At 41.0% G+C, this 25776-nt stretch overlaps 1 protein-coding gene across 1 annotated transcript in view; it reads left to right on the top strand.

The window, feature by feature from the left end:
- The first annotated feature begins 1153 nt into the window (after nucleotides 1-1153).
- LOC139453313 (sulfotransferase 1B1-like) overlaps nucleotides 1154-25776 on the top strand; it is a 31842-nt gene continuing 7219 nt past the window's right edge. The window contains exons 1-3 of the mRNA XM_071234979.1: nucleotides 1154-1316; nucleotides 17537-17860; nucleotides 21563-21669. Of these exons, the coding sequence (XP_071091080.1) occupies nucleotides 1154-1316; nucleotides 17537-17860; nucleotides 21563-21669 (594 nt within the window). The remainder of the gene's footprint in view (nucleotides 1317-17536; nucleotides 17861-21562; nucleotides 21670-25776) is intronic.

Genomic DNA, 25776 nt, shown 5'->3' with positions numbered 1-25776 from the left:
TTAGCGTCACACCTTTCACAGGACGTTTTGCTTTCAGGCGGGCTGCAGAGAGCATTTTTTACCCGTAGATGTTGAAATTCGCCTTCCCGTGACTGTATTTCCTGTTCTATTTATGTCAGGAGCATATTTGAATATATTGCGTTTTGCAATTAATGTAATGAAACGATCTTGGTCTAGGTTTTTTCGGGCCTACCACGGTCTCACGCAACCCCACCCGTTTGACGGCACTCAGTGGAGAAATTACACTTATCGCTTTGCCAACCATTCGGGCAACTTGAGATACTGACGCCCCCCTCTTTATCGTACCCACATTTCACCACTTTGACTGTTTATTCAGATACTCTCTCAATGTTTTAGTCGTCACGATATGGCTGAAATATTGCCGATGTGACGTTAAACTTTAACTCACTCACTCAATGTTTTAGGGCGGTCGGGTAGCCTAGTGGTTGAAGTGTTCGCTCGTCACGCCGAAGACCCGGGTTCGATTCCCGACATGGGTACAATGTGTGAAGCCCATTTCTGGTTCCCCCGCCGTGATATTGCTGGAATATTGCTAAAAGCGGCGTAAAACCATACTCACTCACTCACTCACTCTGATTGTTTTACGAATGTGCTACGCTCATTAGTGATTGTGAGTTCCCCCAAAGGCGCACACATATTGGCTTCTATGTGCACGTGCATCACGTGCTGTTCATACATTATGGAAAATTTCATTGTGACATCGCGTTCAGAACGCCACGCCACGTCATTGTAAATGAACATCTGAACGATAGCGACATTCAAACAGTTATATAGTTCCCTTATCTTTTGTCGATAGTATACACTGGATTGTCAAGGATATGCCGTTTCATTCTCTAGGTTGAGAATAACTTCAATATTTCAACTGATGTTGTTCCTGACTGACACGAATAAACAAGCAACAGTCATTGTTACGTATTTCAATGTGACATTGTATGTGCACTGGCCGTGCTGCTGTTGAATATAATATGTTAATTATATTCTACATTTCAAACGCTAAAACATCAGCACAGCTGGCCGTTGTTGATCCATATCTTGATGATAAAACAGACAACAATCCCTTCGCCGCTATGTGTTCGTATGTAGCTGTTGTTTGGTTACAGCGCCGTAGAGACACATCTGCCTGGTGTTCAACATGACTCTGCGGACAGAGCACGACAAGGGAGGTAATCTTCATAAATATTTAGACATTGGAGGGAAAAGATTTCCACTTGTTATCAAGGAAGATATTATCAGAAATATCCCTAACGTTAAGTTACGGGAAGATGACGTCATCATTTGTGGATACCCCAGATCAGGTAAGAGTTACTTCCCTTTTTGAAGGATTAATTCGATGTCTGAAAGATGTATTCCCTCTTGAGAAGGAGCTGTTCAAAATTGATGTAGGCTCTTTTAGTTTATCGATGATTAACTAATGATTGACCAGGTGTTAAATACACCGAAAGGAAACACTAACCACTGACTAGGTGTTAAATACCCCGAAAGGAAACACTAACCACTGACTAGGTGTTAAATACCCCGAAAGGAAACACTAACCACTGACTAGGTGTTAAATACACCGAAAGGAAACACTAACCACTGACTAGGTGTTAAACACGCCGAAAAGAAACACCTACGATTAATTAGGTGTGAAACACACCGAAAGGAAACACTATACATCCCTAGGGGATTCCCAGGATATTTAAAAAAACCAAAACAACTGTGACCCTAAATATTAAAAAACAACAACACCAAAACAACACATTGCAACACTGTAATTTTTGTGGCAGAAAATCCCATCTGAATTATCCACCGAAACCGATTCCATAGGGATCGTTCTGAAACAATATAACTTAGACTTAAACTACGGCCATAGATCATGCCAAATTGTTCACTGTCGCCCCAGGCTTAGCTGCAGTGAAACGCTGATCATTCGTGACCAACTCGTGTTACTCCGGGCTGAATAACGACATGAGTAGTATAGGTAATGATGGTTCTGGCTCACTTCCACAGGAACCAGATTCATATACCTATACTGCTACTACAGATGGAATTGTTTATGCCAAAATGATTATGCTATTCAACGATAGTCATGAGATGTATTAAACGAAACATCAATATTAATTAATAATGAATAAAATTTACTATAGCCCAAGAGGATATTGGAAAGGTATAGGAGCAATAAAGAAATTAGCCACCGCGGCTAAGGTATCTAAAGATGTGGCCAAGGATTGGTTAAAGAAACAAGCGTTGTGGCAAATATATTTACCGGCACCCGCGTTATATACCTAGGAAGAAGTTTGATATTTTTACGACGGATGAAGTTCATCAGGCTGACCTCTTGTTTCTTCCCCACGATAAGGTAAAACGCAAAACGTATAAATACGCTTTAACAGTAGTGGATGTGGCTAGTCGATACAAAGAGGCTGAGCCATTAACCTCGAAAGATTCAACAGGAGTAGCTAATGCACTGAGTCGCATATATAAACGCGGACCACTAAAATGGCCTAAGCTATTTCAAGTAGATCCCGGTCGAGAGTTTATGGGATCGGTAACTAAACTGTTAACAAAGCACGATGTCGAAATCGTCCGTGGTGAAAGAGAGGCCCACCGCAGTCAAGCTATCGTCGAAAGATTTAACAGGACATTAGCGGAACGTTTGTTTGGCTATCAGTATGGGATCGAAATGAAATCCGAGCGATTGAGATCAACCGAATGGGTATCACGATTATCAGCCGTTGTATCAGCGCTGAAAAATGAAGTGACGAGATTAATAGGGAAGAAACCATCCGATGCGATTAAAATGAAATCCGTGACTTCCGAATCTTCAGCACCGAGGAGAGGCAAAGAACGAAAACTTCCGGATAGAGTAAGGGTAAGATATTTATACCAGCCCGGTGAACTCGAAGGAGGCCTACGTCGCGCAACCGATCCTATATGGTCCCTTAAGACGTATAACATTAGTCGATTGGTTACGAAAGAAGGAGAGCCTATTATTTATTATCTTCAAGATGGACCGGGTTGGGCATTTGTACGAGAACAATTGTTCATAGTTCCCGACGGTACGGTATTACCACCATAACCATAAGCATAGGTAGTTACACCATCATTATCAATCCATCTCTTTGTATCTAAGGGGGATAATGATGTCTTGTTCATTCTTAATCCATATATCCTATGATCGTAACTTCTTAAAGAGTTCATCTCGTGTTTGAACGTTCTACCGTTGAATAATGATTCTTTATACTGTTCGTGTTTGATATGCTTTTTTACCACATACTTTTTAACACCCTTGGCTTTTCTTATCTCTCCATTATCAGACTTTTTTATAGAATACATCTTAGGTCTTAATCCTACATACTCCGCTATAGGAGTCCCAGCACATTCATCCTTCATCTTACCTAACACCTTTTTATTTACAACGCTGTGCAGTGGATTATCTTTAGGGTAATCGCTCGTGTCGTACATATCTATTTTTTTTGCCATATCTTTGTACACATCCTCGGTTTGTATTTCCATCAACAAAGAATCTGTGTCAGTATATAACACCTCGTATCTATCGCCGTATTGCTTCTTAAGTTCGTTGTAATAAAAGTCATACATTAAGTGTTTTGACAAGTCGAGAATACTCATACTGACGTACACAGGTCTGTTGAATTTTATATTACTTTTCTGCATATGCAACACGGCTAAGTCGTTATCGAATATCTTGCTTCTGTTAAAAGCCGGACTGGCTATAAGTTTCCTGAGTCTTTCTTCCTCATTAGATCTGACTTATTTAACATCAACACGCTTCCTTAGATTCTCCATAGTTTTACCGAATACCGAGTTATTCATGAGCTTATATAGATTCTTTTCGAAATCGCTGGTAGCTATCTTTCTTAAATCTGTGTTCAGCCTTATATAGGGCTCCATCCAAGGGCTTTGATCAAACTTTAGAACTCTGTGTATTTTCTTAAGTTTCATACCTAACGATAAATACAACTGGAGATTTCTGTAGTGAACTATATATTTTGTCTTATCCATCAAATTTGGTACGAGTTTTTCTACGTTAGCTAACCTACTATTACCCATCAATGAACGTTGATATTCCGACATCCAGTCTTTATTAACCATTAATCTTTCGGGAGCTAGCGGATAACTGTTATGGTCTTTATGTAAGGAACTCGGATATTCCAAGTCAACTTCTAGTATGTACCCTTTATTCTCATCATTATTATTCACATTGATATTATTGATATCATTCACATTGACCCATTCAAAACCACCCGTGGGTAAAGGTTGACTCATAGCCCATCCGTACAAATTGTTAGCATCGAGATATAATATATGCGTGTCGGGTTTACTCGGATCGTATCCTTCCACTAATTTATTATTAGCCTTAGAATACCTTTTCGCCGCCATCGATATACCACCTCTTAATCCTTTCTCAATAAACAAGTGCATATCGTAATCTGTGAGTAGTTTTAGTTCTACGCCAGTCTTCTTCAACAATGCATCCCACGATAGTCCGGGACTGGAATAGTACCATGCCGGGTCCAAGCCGTATTGTTTTAAACACGTCTTTCTAATTATCTCGAATATATCGGCGAGTAACAGTACATCGGTTTTTAAGTACAGATCGTGATAATCGCCTAAATTCTTACAACCTAATTTATCCCAGACCGTCAGAGCGTGTTCATAATCGGCATCTGTTATTCTAGATTCTGTTAAGTTACTATAGAATGATTCGAGGGGTGGTAATTCAGTTTCTTCGAATCTAGACCAATCATCCATCTATTCGTAAGGATATACACCTTTTCTCAGCAACAAATGACGAGTTATCTTATCGGTATATTGATTTGTTATCGCGAAGACATCGGGATTGTTCGCATTAGCTAAATTGTCCAGGGAAGATAACAGAAACTGTACGGAGTCTATGAATCTAAGCCCATTACTTTGCTTTATTCTAGATTTCCCATCCTTGTCCCTATAATGTATAGGTTTAGTCAACGAGAACGATATGTATTTTTCCATATTGTTGGGAATGCACATTAAGCCGCCGTCGGTCTTTGAGATAGCTTGCATAATGAGATGTGAATCATATCCTCTAAGGTTATGAAACACAACGGGGATGGGTATTGTTTGAGCATTCATTTTTAGTTTCAAGTTACACTCGTTATGAGCGGCTCCCCGATAATTACCCGTGACGTGACAATGATCTCTTACGGAATCCCCATCCAGGGGTTTATTACAAACGTGACAACTCGTTGACTTCTTGTGGGCCCTCCAATCATCTATCGTCATACACATGGGTTTCTTACACGATAATTTTTCCCTGATTATTCTCTCTTCATTTTGTAGATATTCTAGGAACTTTCCCGCTGCATCGGGACCTCTGTAAATCACGGGAGTGTTTGTTTTCCCATCATAACCTTACAACTATATATCCAAACCCACAAGGAATATGTTCTTGAGTTTTGTACGTAAAACTACTACCTTGATTATTATCTTGGTTGGTATTTTCTATGGGCTTGATAAGCGCTTCGAAGTCGGCGTAAATTAGTATGGTACTGGCATTTGATTACAATAATGTTCAAATTTTAATATATTTTTCCCCTCTTTAGGCATATCGATCCTGATAGCGGTCTGTCCAACACCTCTACAGTCTTCTTTAGGCGCTTCTAATAGATCTTGTCTGCTGTACCCATGCAGGCATCTTTCGCAGAAATATTTCTTTCTAGCATGTTTTGTTTGATCGTATAATAGCCTGTTTAAACTCTTTATCCATGTATAATGATATTTTCCATCTTTTTCGATCAGAAATGAATTGATTCTGGGAATATGTTCCGGAGTGGAGCTTATCCTGTGTACAACAATTCCTTTAGAATGTCCAAAAACATTTATAGCTAAATTATTTTGCTTTTCCACCTTATCAATTTGTGATATTGGTGTAGGTTCGTCTATACTATCGAAGTTGAGTCCATCGTTTTGGGGATAGCTAGAAGGTCTATCCGGATTTTTGTCTACGGGGAACAATGCAGATCTTATCATCATTCTTAAACAGTCATATTTAAACAGATTTATTTTTTACATTAATTATGGCTTTTTTCTTCTTATAATACGGGGGTAAATCTATATAAGATCCACCTTTGAAAGGCATGTAATTTGCTATATCTAAATATAAACTATCGATTTTATCCACACCCCAACCCGAACCTCTATTAGTCCAGCGTTCTAAAGTTTCCTGTATCCTCTGAATTGATGTATCTAATGATGCGTTTATAGTATCGGATTCGGTTATAACTTCTTGATTGCTCCGGAAATATGGTTCGGTATATTCGACGCTATCGTCTCCGTTACTTTTACTCAATGACATTTTAATCGTCAGCTGGTATTTTATACTATGTAAATCATCTAACTCCTCGTTAATTTTACTCGATATGATAGGCTTAATATCGTTAACATCCATGTTGGAATTAATATCCATCTTCCAACCTCTTAGATATTTACCAACGCCGGCGGTTGTGGGTACAAATATTAATTCTTGTTGTTGTTGATTATTATCAATATCAACATCATCATTATCATCATTATTATTATCTAGTAAAGCGATCAATTCAGCTCTTCTCATTCGAGAATAACCTCTCAGCCCACTGTTTCTCGCTCGAGCTTTGAGTTCTCTAACAGTCAGGGGTTTGTTGTATTCCAAACCGAGTAAGGTAATCAATTCAGCTTTTCTCATACGAGAATATCCACGTAGACCACATTGCTTTGCCATAGCCTTCAACTCTCTGACAAAAACCATTGTGGTTGAATGGTATATGCAAAATGAGACAAATGTCTAATTGGTTGTTTTTCATATATCTAAATATGTATTCTCCCCAACCTATTCCTCTCATTGATGTAATCTCTCTTCCTAGCATAAATAATCTGGTTCCTGACCCTATCAGCACCGTGTTTCTTACATAAACAATAACGACCTTTGACCCCTATCCCACATTCAGAACACGTATAGTTTATATGTCCGCGCCTGATGTAATAATTGTGTATACCGCAGTATATATCATCAACACAGCGTCTATTACATAGAGTCGTCTTCCCCATGAGTGTAAACTTGCAGTTATTCATGGTATATACATCTATCATATCATTTGTCTAAATGCAAATCGCATCTACACTATTGATTAGGCTATTTATAGATTGCTATAACTAGGTCATGCATAGCCACAGCTGTGGTTATTTATGAGTAGCTATTGTATAGCTGAAAATCAATAGAGCAGATAACCCCATAATCACAAATGTGACCTCGCGGTTCTTTTGTTCCTCTGACGGTGTATAAAACTGACTCATTGTTGGTATCGGTATTGGGTCGAGTTTTTTCCCATAAACGAGGTAGTATTCATGCATGGCGGATTCGACATCCTTAAACGTTTGAATTGAATGTCCTTCCTTAATCAGTTGTTCATGAATAAAGTCTAATCTCTTCATTCTCTGCTGTGTATATTGTAACTGGGCTGCTTGGTATTGTTCTAAAGCTTCGTTATGTCGTTTACGCTCCTCTTCAACTTCTTTAGCGTTTGATTCCCTCATACTGGAAAATAAATAATTACTCCCCGAAAAAGCTAGAGCATTAACAACAGCTCCACCGACCATCATCGCAATTGTTGCCATGTTTATATGAATATAATATATTCAAATCTTTATATGAATATAAAATATTCAAATGTTTAATTAATTACTTCATTATATCTTCCGGGATAAGTCCTTGTTTGATGAGCATATCCTTCGTTGCCATTGCTAATCCAATATCCAGAACCATCATACCTATATCAAATCCATTAAAATCTAGCTTGGGAGGTGTGGCTTTAGTAATCATTTTACTGGAGTAGTCATGCTTCTTATAGCATTATATGAGGACTAACCTCTAATTGAACTTGTTGTTGCGGCGGGGGTGACGTTTTCTCTTCTCCGGTCTTATAAAAGAACCATACAGCCGCTATACCAGCAACTCCTACTAGTGCCCATGTTTTAATCGGATTTGAATTATTTATTAATTTTGCTTTGCGCGCCAGCCCTCCCTTTCTTCCTGCAGCTATTTTTGGGGGGTTCTTAGTAACTCTGGGTTTTAGTATTTTCTCATTCACTTGTGGTTCCTCATTCACATGTGGTGGTTCCTCATTCACTTGTTGTTCCGTTTCCGCAATCTGTGGCGTTTCCGCAATCTGTTGTGGTTGCGTGTTCACAATCTGTTGTGGTGTCACCTGTTGAGTCTCCATTATTATTAAGTGGGCACGTATGTTTAAATTGACAATACCTAGCCGTTATTAAAGCTGTGGTGAACGGAGCTAAGAACATTCCGAATCTTTGATAAAACTCACAGCTCACTGAGCTTATAGCGTGTTCGATGAATGGGTCATCTCTAGAGATTCGCATAAATACATGCGATGTTCTGCCGGGATAGGGAGAAACATACTAGCTACGACTGTGTATAGTTCTAATATAGACGATCCTATCGTTTTAGTCATTGTAGCTCCCAGTCTAGACTTGTAACGCGCGTACAGTTTTTTAATTTCTTCATCGGTCATGTTATCAATTTTTTCGATTGTATAATTTTCCTCCTGGGAACATTTTCCACCGGCTACCAAAGCGGCGAGTCTTTCTCTATGTTTATCTAAAGATTTATCTACATCAGGCTCTTTGAGCATTTGTTCGATGAGTTCGTCGCATTCCATAATGTAATACCTAAGGAGATATTTAAGTCTAACATAATGAAATATGACATATCCAATACATCCCGTAATAATGAATTGTTGCGAAAGAATGATGATTTCGAACCACATTTTATGTCATATTAACCGCTAATGTTCAATTTGCTACATTTTTGCTACATTTTGCTATAATTTTGCTATATTTGCTACAATTTTGCTATCTTTTTGCTACAATTTGCTACATTTTTGCTAAGCAATTGCATAAGCAGCTGGTTGATCGGTTTTTAATACGAGTTTACAGTGCTTTGTTGCCGTTAACACTTTTCTGACTTTATCTCGTTCACCCTTGGTATAACTGACGTCATTTTCGCGTAAACATTCCTCGAATGAATCTCTGTCTTTGCAATGAAACAGTGCTACCCATTTGGTCTGCTCTCTGAGATCTTTCAGGACAGAGTTGTATTTTTGAGTAAGTACCCAAACACTATGTTGAGTATGCCGACCGGAGAATGCTAAATACGAAAGCATATCTTTCTTTTTTGTTAATTCTTTACTCGCGCTACAGTCGTCTATTACGAAAAGGGTTGATTCTCCTTTGTATCTTTCGTGACATACTCGGAGACAGTCTTGTAAACGATCGCCCGGATCGACTCTGTGTACCCCGTCGTCATTCATTACCCAATCTCTCGATAAGTATGTTTTATTAACGCTTAGAGTCGGGCACAGAATAATAATGTGATCGAAAACGTCCCGATAATAACTTTGTAAAATATCTAGAATAAAAGCTGTTTTTCCGCAGCCCGTTTGCCCGCATATGATAGCGCAGTGCGGATCTTTAGGTAAAAGATTATTAATAGATTGCTTGCATGAATCTCCCATTTTGTATATTAAGTTGCGCATCCATAATCACGTACAAATATATGTTTAATTTACCAGCCGATTCCTTGAGCTTCGTTATCTGTATGGTGACACCCTCGCTAGCATTTTCTATTCTCCTCCCACTGCCGTGTAGTTGGTCATCGTCCGTTGTTCGCATGTCGAGCCATAGCGCGTACTTCGTGGTGAGGTATTCACCCATTGATACACTTCCGAGAGACAGATCTTTCACGACCGTGTTAACTTCCGGAGAACGTTTTATAGAAGGAAGTTTTTTAATCTCATCCCACTGGTGATACGCTAGCATTCCTTGGCTATATAGTTGATTAGGAACGCCCTCGATAGTCAATTCTACTTTTGTAATCTTGGGATTGTAGAACTTCTCGGTATTTCTTTTAAACGCATCGGAGGGGTCCTCGAACAACATTAAAATACCCTTCAACGACCTTGTGGGGACGTTTAGATTGATATTCCACATCGTATCTCTTTTGTCCCTCGTGATCTTTCGATGCCGCAGCACGCGATCGTACAAAATGGCTAAACTTCCCGAAAACTGGTTACGAATTTGTCTGGCTAATTCGGGATCCGTTATCATATCGCACTCCAAAGAGATATTATCAATGGAATAGCTAGCATCTTCACCACCGGTTCTGATTACTCTACCGTAGTCATTAAAAGTGAGTTCGTATTCTAACCTATCGCCTAGGGATGCTTGATAAAAAGGCATGTGGGAATCTAGTAATTCAAAGTCTAGAGGAACATAGAATCGGTTACCTAATGCGTCGGCAACGGCCTTATCTTTTTCGTTGGTAGTGGCACCATTTTCAGCACCTACGCGCAGTCTCAATGTGTTCTTATTACAAGTACCTTGGTACTGTAAGTTTTCCCGCTCTTTATCCGTTCTCCAGAGATCCATGTAGCAATAGTATACATCGCTATCGTCGATACTCAAAACCTCATTACCGCTAATTTTAATGGCGATTTTCTTAACGATAGCACGACCTATGTTCTGAACGGGCTCCCTGTTAACGTCGTCAGAAGTCAAACTAATCGTAAATGCTAGTCGGACAGTTCTCGGAACTAACACATCATGTGCGCCGAGATTAGGAAAGCGAACCAGAAGCGTTTGATTCTGATCGATGGTACTAGGGTTATTAGTTATAGTTACAGACTGACGAATTGCCTTGACCCCTAATGGATCTCGAAGTCTACGTTGTGGGTTTAACTTGCGTCCGTATTGCAAAGACATTGTTATATTGAAAACATGTACCCTATGTTTAATATAAAAATGACTAATTTTGAACATAATGACTTAGATCTAAGTACCTTTGATGACTTTGATAACCAGAATCCAATCGAAGATACTGATGAAACCAACTTTGGTGGCACGAATCTTAACGATGAAATTTTACAATCAACCGTCAATGATTATTACGATTCCTTTAAAGATGATAGTCCTATTGTTCGTGAATATTCAAAGTTTGAGAAAGATAGTAAAGGAATATTGCGACTGCGTGGCGCTCTGGATATTGATCTTATGCATTCTCGTACTCGTAAGCCCCTAGCCTTGTCTACGATAGCTGCTAAACACGGCATCGGCACTGTTCGTGATGAATTAGGTTTTGTGGACTACTACCGACGACCAAAACTTTCCGCGAAGACTACTAAGGCTCTTCAGACTATGAGGAAAGAACTCGTTAATACAGATGATTTGGAAGCAGCCTCGATGATGGCCTCCGACGGACTCGGAGAAATCTTAGATACCTATTACGATAATTCCACTTTACAGGTACCACATTCAGAGTTCAGTATAAGGGAATTATGAGGTCTTGACAAGGCAATGCGAACAATGCGGGGAGAACTGATAAATAATATAGCCAAGCTATCCGAAATCGACAAGCATATAGCTTACGAGAAAACAAAACTCGAACAGGCGGGCGATGAGTTCAGTAGACGCCGCGTAGCGGAAAGATTGCGTAACTTAGAAGACGAAAGATTGGCCCGCCTCGAAGCAGCTTCCAGTAATAGAAAGGCACTTCGTTCGCAAATCATTCGTATTCGAGAAACTATCGATCAAGTCCTCAACGATGATACTACACTGGCCGATAAAATTAAAACATTGTTCAGAGAACAGGGAATAACAATTGCCAGTATTTTAACCGCGTTGGGATTTATTATATCGACTTTGACTCTCTCGTTAACAGGTGGCACAGGTGGTACAGGTGGAGGCGGATCACCGCCTACTGATAGGGATGGTAAAAAAGAGTGGATAAAAAAGCATTTAAAAGCATTAGGTTCAGCACTGGGAAAGCTAGCTGAGAAAGCCGCGGCCGCACTTCACGGTATAATAGGGAGTATAGTTTCCTGGCTATTGAATTTATTAGCTAAGACCAACTTGTGGGGGCTGATCGTAGCAATTGCAGGGCTGTTGTACGTATTCGCTAAAGACTATTTAACCACCAAATCATGAGTAAACCAACCGAGACTCCACCCACTACAAGCGCTGTTTTTTCATCGATATGTTGTTGATTTTTAGCCGCAATATGCGGTGACACTTGTGCATCAGTAGATGTTTGTGCGATAGTTGGTGTTTGTGGTTTGACTATTCCCTTTTTGCCCGTGATCGTTTGCGTTATTAATTTGACGTTCATATCTGAATTGATAACTGGTTTTTGTTGATCGGTAGCAATAACAATTTTATTATTATAGCCTATCACTTGACCGATCTTAAGTTCCATATTACTCGGAGACATGTATAGTCCCGGTGCATAAACAAAGTCCACTTTGGATTGAGCGTACTGTAATGCATCTTGAAAACACTTTATAGACGATGGTATGTCAACTGGTGAATTAATGGCGTCCTCCAGGTTTGAGACAAACTGTTTTTGCGCATCGAGCGCCGTCCCAGAACCGATAATGGACGTTCGTGTTTGCGATTGCGCTCCGAGAATTGCCCATACATAAGTTCTTATCGATTCATTAACTCTTACAAATCCTGGGTTAGTAAAATTATTTTCCGTTTTATCATTAAGAAATTCATTCCAAGCGTTTTCGGTATCGTTCATTTGTATAAATTTTGTAACAATATAAATTAAACCACTCTTAAAACTCATAATATCCCCTCTCCAATCGTTACTATAAAGTTCCCAGCCTTTATACCAATCACCGGTTTTATGCCAATGATCATATATTCTTGCGTAAAGTTTGCTGGTGCTATACAACTTACCAAAATTAACTGGAAGTTTATTAAGTTCTTTATATACATAATCGCTTTCTTCTTTGACGGATATTTTTTCGTCTGTGTAAGGAACACCTAGACAATGGTTTGCTCCTTTAATACAGTGATCGCTCGCTATAACGCTACCAATGGGGTCCAAATAATTGGTGGGCGTTATAGACGATGAGCCGTTTAACCAAGGCCGAGGCGCGCGCTCGGAAAATCTCAAATCATCACTATGGGTTTATCTCACGTCACATCAAAATAGTATATATTTTTATGGACCTAGATCTACCTGTAATATCATTCATTTATTAAATCTGTCACATTTCACAATGTCTGAAATACGTATTCCATTTCAATTTATCATTTTTAATCGATAAATTAAAAAATTATTCACTATTTCCCGCGATGTTATTGAAAATAAAATTCTCGGACACACATTTCGACAACGGGTCCACATCAAAGAGCAAAATAAAGACGTTTTAAACAAATCTTTAAATATATTATACAAAGTGATAAATAAAATCAACAAAAATATATCTAAAAGTAATCAAACTTACATCTAAGTTATTATTTCCATCGTTTCGTACGATCGCGTGTAATGTAAGTCAAATGACATCTCGGCTTTCGTCGCCTTGAATTCTCGGCTCGGACACAATGTTTAATGCAAAAATATATGTATGAAAAATCTTTGTCACAGCTCGTAACCTAGCACGATACATTGGCGAAGTTCCATATTTTTAATATATATCGTGATTTCCTGCTTAAAACGTTCAGATTAACACGATTTAACAAAAAATCTTTCGCCAACTTCTGAAAGTTATCAAACACGAGCTTGGTATCACAGCTATAATTTGATTGGCTGCCTGAGGTCACGTGTTCAAAATTGACCAATCACGAAACTTTCGGCAAGAAAGCGTCATTAGAAACAAATTTTAATCCAATGAAATCGCTTGTTATAACTACGGAAAAAACCAGGTGATGTTACGAAAGCGCGATTACGAAATGAATGACCGCCGTGTTGTGACAGCAACTACATGTGTGTGACAGTGTCGCCTCAAATTGGATTGCCCACTAATTAAGAGTATAAACTTCGCTTGTGGTTCTCTTTTATTGCATGCATGCGCTTCTAAGATCAAAGGTCGATAGTGTGAAAAGTTAACTAGTTGAACAATCGTATTTCCGGGACTTGCCGCGGATGTTTTCAAACAGATTATTAGAACTCCATTCAGCGATAAACGGTTGATTATGCAATGAGAAGCGTTATGTGCAAATGAACAACGAACAACAATACAATTATGTCTGTGTAAAACTATCAGTAATAAAAGTGTACATAAATTTTGGGAGCCATGCGTTACCGCGCGTAGTAACCGAAGTAGCGCTTTATCGAAGAGCGCAATAGCGAGCGATCACTGTACCCCAATCTTTACTCGTAGAAACAAATGTAAAACATCAACCTGTACATATAGGATACTTAAGTGTAACACTCCATATTATAAATAATGGTTGATGCATCAGGCCCTGGAACGATCAGACAATGTAATACAATTGCGCTTTCCGATCTCGGAGACACGGAAGGATTCGGTAAACCCGGTAGCAATGGTAAGTTATACGCTTAACACTAACACGATAATGTATACAAGCGGAAAGAAATTACATTCCCGGAAAATCTAGAAGATTTAAGCGATGTCGACGTTAGTAGACTCCTTAAAACCACTCCGTACAATATTATTTACAACAGTGAGAATAAATGGACTATGGTCGAAGCAAACATCAAGTGGCTACTGAATATCGTCATTACCCCACCTTATGCGATGATGGGTAAGGGACATAATTTAACTAAGATAATAAATAGTGGCATCGTACTCGCGGCCTATATCCCGTCAAAACGAAAAAGTGTGTTAGTCACTCCCCTGCCAAAAAAACCAACCAGGTCATATGTTATATAGTCGTCCGGCAATCCAAAATGTTAGTTTAAATTTGGTTACAGAATTCGATGATATTAAAGTTAACTTGAGTGCAATACCTAATATTTCTACGCTTATTATTGAAGTCTTGTTCGGAGATGCACCGGTAGATGCCTTCGAAATATTACCAGGTCTATCGATTAAATGGCTCAAGAAACACGAGCGTCAACGTTGCAGTATTATTCATGTTGGAGCATCACCCGTTGCAACCCTCGAGGGGGTTCAAATTATTAAAAGTGACAGAATTTCTCTTTCTAAGATATTCTTGCCGTATAATATACATTTGATAAGGTTGATGTATACTCTCAAAACATTTAAGCAAGACCAATTAAAGACTATTATATATTCGTAATATACACTGAGTTTATATCCAGCGCTCGATGAAGCAATTGAAAAGATGGAAACTGTTGATGGATTTCGATTACATCAAATAAGTGACATAAAACATCGAATAGAGAAGGATAGGGAGTTGAGACTTGGATTGTATAAAATGTATCGCAGAGCCGTGAATGCTCTGGAAGGAGTTGACACCGCTCTTGTAGTAGCTGGCATGGGACTCGGTGTAGCCGGTGTCGGTTTACTATCAACTATAATCGCCGCGCCTATCGTGCTCAGCATGGAAATAACCGCTGGAGTCTCGGGACTGGCAGGAATAGCGATAAAATTCATTTCTCCTAGGTTGCAAAAGAAAGCATTAAAACACGATAATATTCGAATACTCGCCGAAGCAAAGTTGAACAGCATTGAGGATCATATTTTGACAGCAATGGCCGATTGTAAGATATCCGAGGATGAGTTTCGTTTCGTGTTGTCAGAACTCACCAAATACAATGAAATGAAGCAGGAGATTTGATCAAAATCTCGTAAGACCAATGGTATTAGCGAAAACGAGAAAAAAAAGTTCATAGAACAGGGGAGGCAACAAGCGCATCAATTATTCCGTGCCAAAACCAAAGAACTGGTTGGAGATTAAAAATAAATTGCTTACTATCGTTAGATCACATTTAGACAAATGCTTACATAAATATATATAATAATGGAAAAAGCTATTAAATGGAGAGAATTACCACAAGGTTTTTATTATATCAGTGATGTCAAACCAACCAAATACGGTAATCAATTGTTTCTTATCAATTTACAAGAAGAGTGTAGTTATATAGTCTGGTCTCCTAGTAAAATGAACGAAGAACTTAATAAAAATGTTGAATATCGCTTTATCGATAAAAATAATGAGGAATATTTTTATCACCATTTAGGCTCATCTGAAGCAATGATTGGCCCCAGGTATTGGTGAGCTAGAGTCAATTTAGCTGAATCTCATGACTATCGTTGAATCGCATAATTATTTTGGCATAAAAAATGCCACCTGTAGTAGCAGTATAGGTATATGAATCCAGCTCCAGTGGAAGTGAGCCAGAACCATCATTACCTATACTACTACATGTATCCGACATACCAGCCTGCACTTGTTGATATCATTTTGAAGATATAGATCACTTTGTTATATACCTGTCAAAAATAAGATAATATCAGAAACACTATGTATTTCTACACACATGGGTATGATTTAACAACAATATTACATGGCACTTGTTCAGTCAGCAGTTCTACAAACATGGCTATTCTTCAATCAGTTCTCGATTTCATTGTCAAAAGCAAAAGATCCGAATAGCTTAATTGTATGCATAGTAATGGAAATGTGCATTATTTTATCTAACAGACTTGCTTCAATGTAAAGGCCTCGTGTATTTCATTTGTGTATTTTGTATGTTTATGTTTAGCACTATCTTATATATAACCAGCTGTTGTTAAGTTATTGCCTAGAGGGGTATTTACATAAGCACGTTTTGCTGGTTTACCGATACAGATTTCTTTTGAAATTAAAATATGTTTAAACCAAAATAGGGGTGAAGAATATATGAATGGATCACTGAAAATCAGTGATAAGACCAGGTGTTCACAAGAAGGGTAAGCATGTCCTGCCCTACTGGTGTGCTTCTAGGAGGACAGACTCAAGCAATTCCTAATAGGAAGGAGCCATAATGTCGATCTCGACCAACTTTCCTCCTCACTGATGGGAGGCTCGATGTATCTGGCTGATCTAGTGTACCATCGTATCCAATAATCTCCATGAGTGAGTGAGTGAGTGAGTTGGGTTTAACGCCGCTTTTAAGAGTAATCCAGTTATATCGCGGCGTTTGAGCTTAATGTGGGAGGAAAGCCCGAAGTGATGCAGGTCTTAGACGTTTACCACTTCGGTGAAACGCACGAGCACGGGTATGGTGCTGACAAACCTAGAAACATAAACGGGGCGAACCGGGATTCGAACTTATAATCATAGGGACGCAACTCTGTGTTTTAAACGACTGGGCACGCCAGAAACCTATGGTTGTGGGTTCGAATCCCGGTGCGCCCCGGTTATTATTACCATAACCATGTTTATGGTTTGTCAGCACCATACCCGTGCTCATAAATGATTTGGGGGCACGGGTGGCCCAGTCGTCAAAGGCGCCGCGATTCGCTGGGCACGCCAGAAACCTATTATATTGTGGGTTCGAATCCCGGTTCACCCCGATTATATTTCTAAGTTTTTTAGCACCATACACGTGTACGTGGGTTTCACCGAAGTGGTAAACGTCTGAGACCTGCATCACTTCGGGCTTTCTTCCCACATCAAGCTGACACGCCGGGTTATAACTGTAATACTGTTAAAAGCGGCGTTAAACCCACCTCACTCACACACTCACTCACTCATAAATGATTCACGGTTCATTACACATTTTAAGGAACACACTGGACCTTTGAATTGACTTCGATGCTTCTAATTGGTCGAGACGAGACCGTTCCTGTGTGGAAAGGAAAGGCAATGCTCTCTCAAGTTAAGGAACGTGACCTTGACCTTGTCTCGTCCCCCCGGGTTCTCAACACGCACCTGTTTTACGAGGACCTCCCGAGAGATGTCATCACCCTGCGGAACAAGATTGTGTACGTGTTGCGCGACCCTCGGGACGTGGCTGTGTCGTTCTACCACTTCTACATCGCCAACAAGGCAGGGATTGGCTACGATGGAACCTGGGGAGACTTCCTGGACCTCTTCATAAACGGGAAAGGTATGGTCGCCCAACACACACAAGCTACACATGCCCGTTACACAAAGCGATCCGAGAGATGCGATGAGTGAGTGAGTGAGTGTTTGTGTATGGTTTTACGCCGCTTTTAGCAATATTCCAGCAATATCACGGCGGGGGACACCGGAAATGGGCTTCACACATTGTACCCATGTCGGGAATCGAACCCGGGTCTTCGGCGTGACGAGGGAACGCTTTAACCACAAGGCTACCCGACCGCCCCTTGATTTGTTGAACAGGGTCTGAGCAATGTTGCTTTTAAGAGCCACAGTTCGCAATATTCCAGCAATTTCACGGCGGGGGGATACCACAAATAGGCTTCACACATTGTACCCATGTGGGTTGCCTCGATGATTTGTTTGTTTGTTGTTTAACGCCGCACACAGCAATATTACAGCTATATGACGACGGTCTGTAAATAAACAAGTCTGGATCAGACAATCCAGTGATTAAGGTCATGAGCATCGACCCACGCAATTGGGATACAATGATATGCATCAACCAAGTCAGCGAAACTGACCACCCGATCCCGTTAGTCGCCTCTTATGACAAGCACAGTCGCCTTTTACGGCAAGCATGGGTTGCCGAAGACCTTATCTAACCCGGATCTTTACGGGTCTTGACCTTAATGGTATTATCTGGGCGATTATATACATTTCTTATCAGTGAAAGTTTTTTTATTTTTTATCGTGCATGTATCACCTTCGTGTGCATCTCTTGGACCTGATCCTTACCCCATCACAGTGGCATTGAAGTCCACCCCTATCCACAGGACGCTGAACCAGTTCAACCTTCCACCTGCTCATCAGATGAGGCTGGCAACAGATGCTTGACAGGCGTCTTGCACACAGTATCGTGTCTCGTCCATCTTCCCGAGGCAAAAGCGTTAACTGACTTTAAAAGTCCAGTTCCCACCCTTGCCGAACTAGGCTGGAATTCCTGGGCTCAATCGTAGCGTCACCAGTGGCTATTACGATTTGTGTCCCTTCTAAGTCTCTCCCATGGACCAATCAGATTTCACCTCTCGCATTACTTGCATTTGCTTCAAACAAAATGGCGGCGCCCAGTGAGGACGCTCTCATCGAAAATCAAGATCTATATCATGATAAAACGGGTCTTACATCGCGAAATGCATCAAATCACGTGAGCACCTTGATTAAAAACATGAAAAGATTTGGAAAATATCTGTTGACAACGAGTTGGCGGTGCACATGTTTTGCAAATCCTGTAATCAACCGAAATCTGCACGAACCGCATTTCAATTTCTTTGCGCGATTTTGATTGGACTATGCATAGACTTGTTAGTCCAGTCAAAATGTAATTCCATAATACCACCCTAGTTTGCCAAGGGTGGAAACTGTACTTTTATAGTCATTTAACTCTCTTACCTCGGGAAGATGGGTCTCGTTAAGAGATACATCACTGTACCCTCATCTTTGAGGGTATAAGACCTATACATGTATGTAACCGCCAGAGACTAGTCATGCATCAACTGAATCCACAGGGCGTATAAGGCGAAATAGATATGAAAGGACGATAAGGTACTAACGGGAGAACTGGAGACCCGTACGATAAAGTGGCAGCAGAGACCCTTGATTCCAATATTGATAGTTGTATTTTATAAGATTTGTTTTATTATCCATTTCCTCTTATCGCTACGACCACCTCTGTGGCCTAGAGGTGGAACGTCCGCCCGGAGAGCGGAATGTCCACGGTTCGATTCCCGGCCGCGTCATACCAAAAGACGTTAAAAGATGGTACTTGTTGTAACCCTGTCTGGCGCTCGACATTAAGTGTTCAAAACAAGGACTGGTCGGCTCGGAGTCAGTATACTGTGTCTGAGTGGGGTATTCATGTTAAACTGCGGCATGGTATCTCAGTGAGCTAGCACAATAAATTGGCATCAGTCTGGACTAGTACAAGCAGCCACACACACACACATGCATGCACGTCGTTATATAAGCGCAATATTCTTGGACGCGACGTAAAACCCCATTTCACCTCTCTAAGACTTTAATATATGTTTGTGGTGATTATTACTTCACATGGCGTCCATAATACTATTACAGCAAGGGGCAATCTCAGTACAATCAGCTATTTGTGCTGGGTACCTCTGAACAAAGATCTGACTCACGTCGTGGCATCCGACATCTTAGAGCTAAATTTTCTGATATTTGAGCAAGGAATGGGTGTGGGTTAGCCCAAGTGGATTTTCAGTAATAATGTGTGAATCTCTTTTCTGGGGTCCCCTTGCCTTGATATTGTGAGAATATCGCTAAAAGCGGCAGACAACCATACCTTCTCACTTACTCACTCAACCCACCAACACACTCACTCAGTCACCAACACACTCACTCAGTCACTCACACACCCACTCACCCAATCACACACCCGTCCACTCACTCACCCAATCACACATCCGTCCACTCACTCACCCAATCACACACCCGTCCACTCACTCGCCCAATCACACACCCGTCCACTCACTCACCCAATCACACACCCGTCCACTCACTCACCCAATCACACACCCGTCCACTCACTCGCCCAATCACACACCCGTCCACTCACTCACCCAATCACATACCCGTCCACCCACTCACCCAATCACACACCCGTCCACTCACTCACCCAATCACTCGACCGTCCACTCACTCACCCAATCACTCACCCGTCCACTAACCCAATCACACACCCATCCACCCACTCACCCAATCAAACACCCGTCCACTCACTCACCCAATCACACACCCGTCCACTCACTCACCCAATCACACACTCGTCCACTCACTCACCCAATCACACGACCGTCCACTCACTCACCCAATCACACACCCGTCCACTAACCCAATCACACACCCGTCCACCCACTCACCCAATCAAACACCTGTCCACTCACTCACCCAATCACACACCCGTCCACTCACTCACCCAATCACACACCCGTCCACTCACTCACCCAATCAAACACCCGTCCACTCACTCACCCAATCACACATCCGTCCACTCACTCACCCAATCACACATCCGTCCACCCACTCACCCAATCACACACCCGTCCACTCACTCACCCAATCACACACCCGTCCACTCACTCACCCAATCACACATCCGTCCACTCACTCACCCAATCACACACCCGTCCACTCACTCACCCAATTACACACCCGTCCACTCACTCACCCAATCACACATCCGTCCACTCACTCACCCAATCACACACCCGTCCACTCACTCACCAAAACACTCACCCGTCCACTCACTCACTCAATCACACACCCGTCCACTCACTCACCCAATCACACACCCGTCCACTCACTCACCCAATCACTCACCCGTCCACCCACTCACCCAATCACACACCCGTCCACTCACTCACCCAATCACTCACCCGTCCACTCACTCACCCAATCACACACCCGTCCACTCACTCACCCAATCAAACACCCGTCCACTCACTCACCCAATCACACACTCGTCCACTCTCACCCAATCACACACCCGTCCACTCACTCACCCAATCAAACACCCGTCCACCCACTCACCCAATCAAACACCCGTCCACTCACTCACCCAATTACACACCCGTCCACTCACTCACCCAATCACTCACCCGTCCACTCACTCACCCAATCACTCATCCGTCCACTCACTCATACTGTCTTCCACGCGATGTCCTTGCAGTTCAGTGGGGCTCCTGGTGTGAGCATGTGAAGAACTTTGAGGAGGTCATCAAGACAAAGAGACATGACCAGCAGATCCTGGTGATGAACTACGAGGACACCAAGCAGGTGATGAGGTCACAACATTCCTTCTGTAAATGTTTGCTCGGAGTTTGAGACACAAAACTGTTATCTCTAGCACGCAAGTTAAACTAATGTTAGATAGTTTAACGGACAATGTAAATTAACGAAGAAAAAAAATATCATGAAATAAGGAACCTAACCTGTGCCTGTTATTGTAGATATATTTATGCTCATTATAAGTGATATTGGTAAATAAACTCGTTGTCGTTCTAAATACACACTTAATGTGACAATCTACCCATGTTAATCTACCCATGAAGATCCACTTCAGAACTGGTCTTCAGCAATCCATGCTGGTCATAGGAGTCAACGAACGGGATTGGGTGGTCAGGCTCGCTGACGTGGTTGATGCATGTCATCGTATCCCAATTGCGTGGGTCGATGCACGTGACATCAATCACTGGATTGTCTGTTCCAGATTCGAGTATATACAGACCGCCGTAATATTGCTGGATTGATATCTTAATATCTCCAGATTGAACATTCACCTTTAGAATATCTCCCAGATTGAAATTAGGCCAGAATATGTCCAAGCTTGAAAATTCACCTCAGAATATGTCCTAGTTTGAAAATTCACTTCAGACCATACCTCTAGTGAACAGATCCCTTCATTGCCAGAATATACCTCTATTGAACAGATCCCTGCATTGCCAGAATATACCTCTATTGAACAGATCCCTTCATTGCCAGAATATACCTCTATTGAACAGATCCCTGTATTGCCAGAATATACCTCTATTGAACAGATCCATGCATTGCCAGAATATACCTCTATTGAACAGATCCCTTCATTGCCAGAATATACCTCTATTGAACAGATCCCTGCATTGCCAGAATATACCTCTATTGAACAGATCCCTTCATTGCCAGAATATACCTCTATTGAACAGATCCCTGTATTGCCAGAATATACCTCTATTGAACAGATCCCTGTATTGCCAGAATATACCTCTATTGAACAGATCCCTTCATTGCCAGAATATACCTCTATTGAACAGATCCCTGCATTGCCAGAATATACCTCTATTGAACAGATCCCTGCATTGCCAGAATATACCTCTATTGAACAGATCCCTGCATTGCCAGAATATACCTCTAGTGAACAGATCCATGCATTGCCAGAATATACCTCTATTGAACAGATCCCTGCATTGCCAGAATATACCTCTATTGAACAGATCCCTTCATTGCCAGAATATACCTCTATTGAACAGATCCCTGTATTGCCAGAATATACCTCTATTGAACAGATCCCTGCATTGCCAGAATATACCTCTATTGAACAGATCCCTTCATTGCCAGAATATACCTCTATTGAACAGATCCCTGCATTGCCAGAATATACCTCTATTGAACAGATCCCTGCATTGCCAGAATATACCTCTATTGAACAGATCCCTGCATTGCCAGAATATACCTCTATTGAACAGATCCCTGCATTGCCAGAATATACCTCTATTGAACAGATCCCTGCATTGCCAGAATATACCTCTATTGAACAGATCCCTTCATTGCCAGAATATACCTCTATTGAACAGATCCCTGCATTGCCAGAATATACCTCTATTGAACAGATCCCTGCATTGCCAGAATATACCTCTATTGAACAGATCCCTTCATTGCCAGAATATACCTCTATTGAACAGATCCCTGCATTGCCAGAATATACCTCTATTGAACAGATCCCTTCATTGCCAGAATATACCTCTATTGAACAGATCCCTGCATTGCCAGAATATACCTCTATTGAACAGATCCCTGCATTGCCAGAATATACCTCTATTGAACAGATCCCTTCATTGCCAGAATATACCTCTATTGAACAGATCCCTGCATTGCCAGAATATACCTCTATTGAACAGATCCATGCATTGCCAGACTATACCTCTAGTGGACAGATCCATGCATTGCCTGACTATACCTCTAGTGAACAGATCCCTGCATTGCCAGAATATACATCTTGTGAACAGATCCCTGCATTGCCAGACTATACCTCTAGTGAATAGATCCCTGCATTGCCAGACTATACCTCTAGTGGACAGGTCCCTGCATTGCCAGACTATACCTCTAGTGAACAGATCCCTGTATTGCCAGAATATACCTCTAGTGAACAGATCGCTGCATTGCCAGACCATACCTCTTGTTCTGAAGACATGTTCGTTCATTAAAAGTGTGCTCCATAACGCACCCGGAGCCTATAGATCGCGCTTCACGTGCACTCGTGTTAGTTTTAAAAAGGAATCTGTTCTCCAAAACACACACGATGCATACCGATCGCATCGCCTGAACACACCAACGTATGGCTGTGACTGCACGTGAAATGTGAGGATGTGAGCAAATATAAGGCGGTAGCGCGCATCAGTTAGACAGTTGGTCATAGTTCGCTAGAGAGTTGGTCAGAGCTGGTTAGAGAGTTCGCTAGATGGTTAGTAAGATGGTTAGAGAGTTAGAGAGTTGGGGAGAGTTCGTTAGAATGTTCGTTAGAGAGCGGATGAGTTAGATGGTGTTAGACAGTGTTAAGACTTCCTTAGGAGTAGCTGTTAAGAATAAGCATTTAGTTTCTATCATTTGAGGTTTATTCATCTTTTCTTCATATAATAACAGGTAATCACGTTTAGTTCCTTATAGATCTTCATAGTTTTATAACAGGTTATCACGTTTAGTTCCTGGATTCCACAAAAAAGGTAAGTCATACAAATTTTACATTAGTTTTCATTTAAGTTAAACCACGCTCAAATATTCAGTTCCACTGCGCAACATTTGGTAGCAGAGCGTGGTTTCTCTGGTTAGAATATTTTAGTTTTGTATTAGGCTTTCGTTAGTTTAGCATTAGGTATAGCTGACTGTTACATGCAAGCATTATGTCGCAGTTAGGGTCTGCGAGTAAGGCGGAAATAGAAAAGGATACTTCTTCAGACGTAGCGCTGAAACAGTACACTTCTTCAGACGTTGGACTAAAACAGAACACTTCTGAGCTTGAGCTAAAAATAGCTAAACTTAAGCATCAGAAAACTATTTCAAAGTCAGCTTTGACAAAATCAAAGAACAAATTGTTGAATTTAGTTGAACTTGAGACACCAGATTGTAAGACAATTAGGAGTCTAATTGATCAGGTAAGTTTTCTGCAAAGCAAGGCTATAGGTCTCATAGTGGAATTACTAGAAGCCTACAACTGGGTTGGTGACCTAGAGAAAGTTCAGAAAACTAGTAAGGAGATAGAAACTGTTGAAGATGAAATTGAACTTGCCCTTGATAAGGCTGAAACATTTCTTAAGAATAGATCACATGTTAGTTCGGACGCAAAAAGCATTCAGTCAGAAATGTTAAGGTCTCGCCAATTCGATGCGAATCGGTCGCATGACTTGGACAGTGGTGGCACTGGACAAATCAGTAACCAAGGTTACAAACATGCTGCGTTCAATTTAGGCCATTTTCAACAAAGGTCAAATATGGATATGAAACGGACACCAGTCCCAGATAACACAAAAGGGTGTTATACAACTTCAGGTAAGTCATCTAGGCAACACAATTTAGGTGAAGACATGTGGAAACAATTGAGGAGAGTTTCCATTCCAGTATTTTCTGGCGATGTCAGAGAATATGAAGGCTGGAAGTCTGCTTTTATGGCATGTGTTGATAAAGCTCCAGCCACCAATGAATATAAACTTCTGCAATTGAAGCAGTACCTTTCTGGAGAAGCAGCACACATAGTTGCAAGGCTAGGTCACAGTGCTTCGGTCTATGATGTAGCCTTGGAGAGATTGGACAGAAAATATGGCGGCAGGAGACGCCAGGTAGCATTGCAATTGGAAGAAATATACAATTTCAAGCCAATACGATTAGGGAATGCTAAGGATATGGACAGATTTGCAGACATGCTTGATGTAGCTGTAGTCAGTCTGAGGGAATCTGATAAAATAGAGGAACTTGGTAGTGGATGTTTGTATTCACTACTGGTTAAGAAAATGAATGAGCCTATGATTACTCAGTTCCACAGATGGTTATTTGAGCACCAAAGACAAGAGTCTGTTGAGACGCTTAGGGAATGGATTCTGCAAGAAGCAGAGTTCCAAACGATAGCTTCAGAGGTAA

This window comes from Haliotis cracherodii, unplaced genomic scaffold (genome assembly GCF_022045235.1).
Source record: "Haliotis cracherodii isolate W230 unplaced genomic scaffold, xgHalCrac1.p SCAF_9, whole genome shotgun sequence".
NCBI lineage: Eukaryota > Metazoa > Mollusca > Gastropoda > Lepetellida > Haliotidae > Haliotis > Haliotis cracherodii.
The sequence above is the reverse complement of the archived record's forward strand: the minus strand, read 5'-3'. Positions and strand labels throughout refer to the sequence as shown.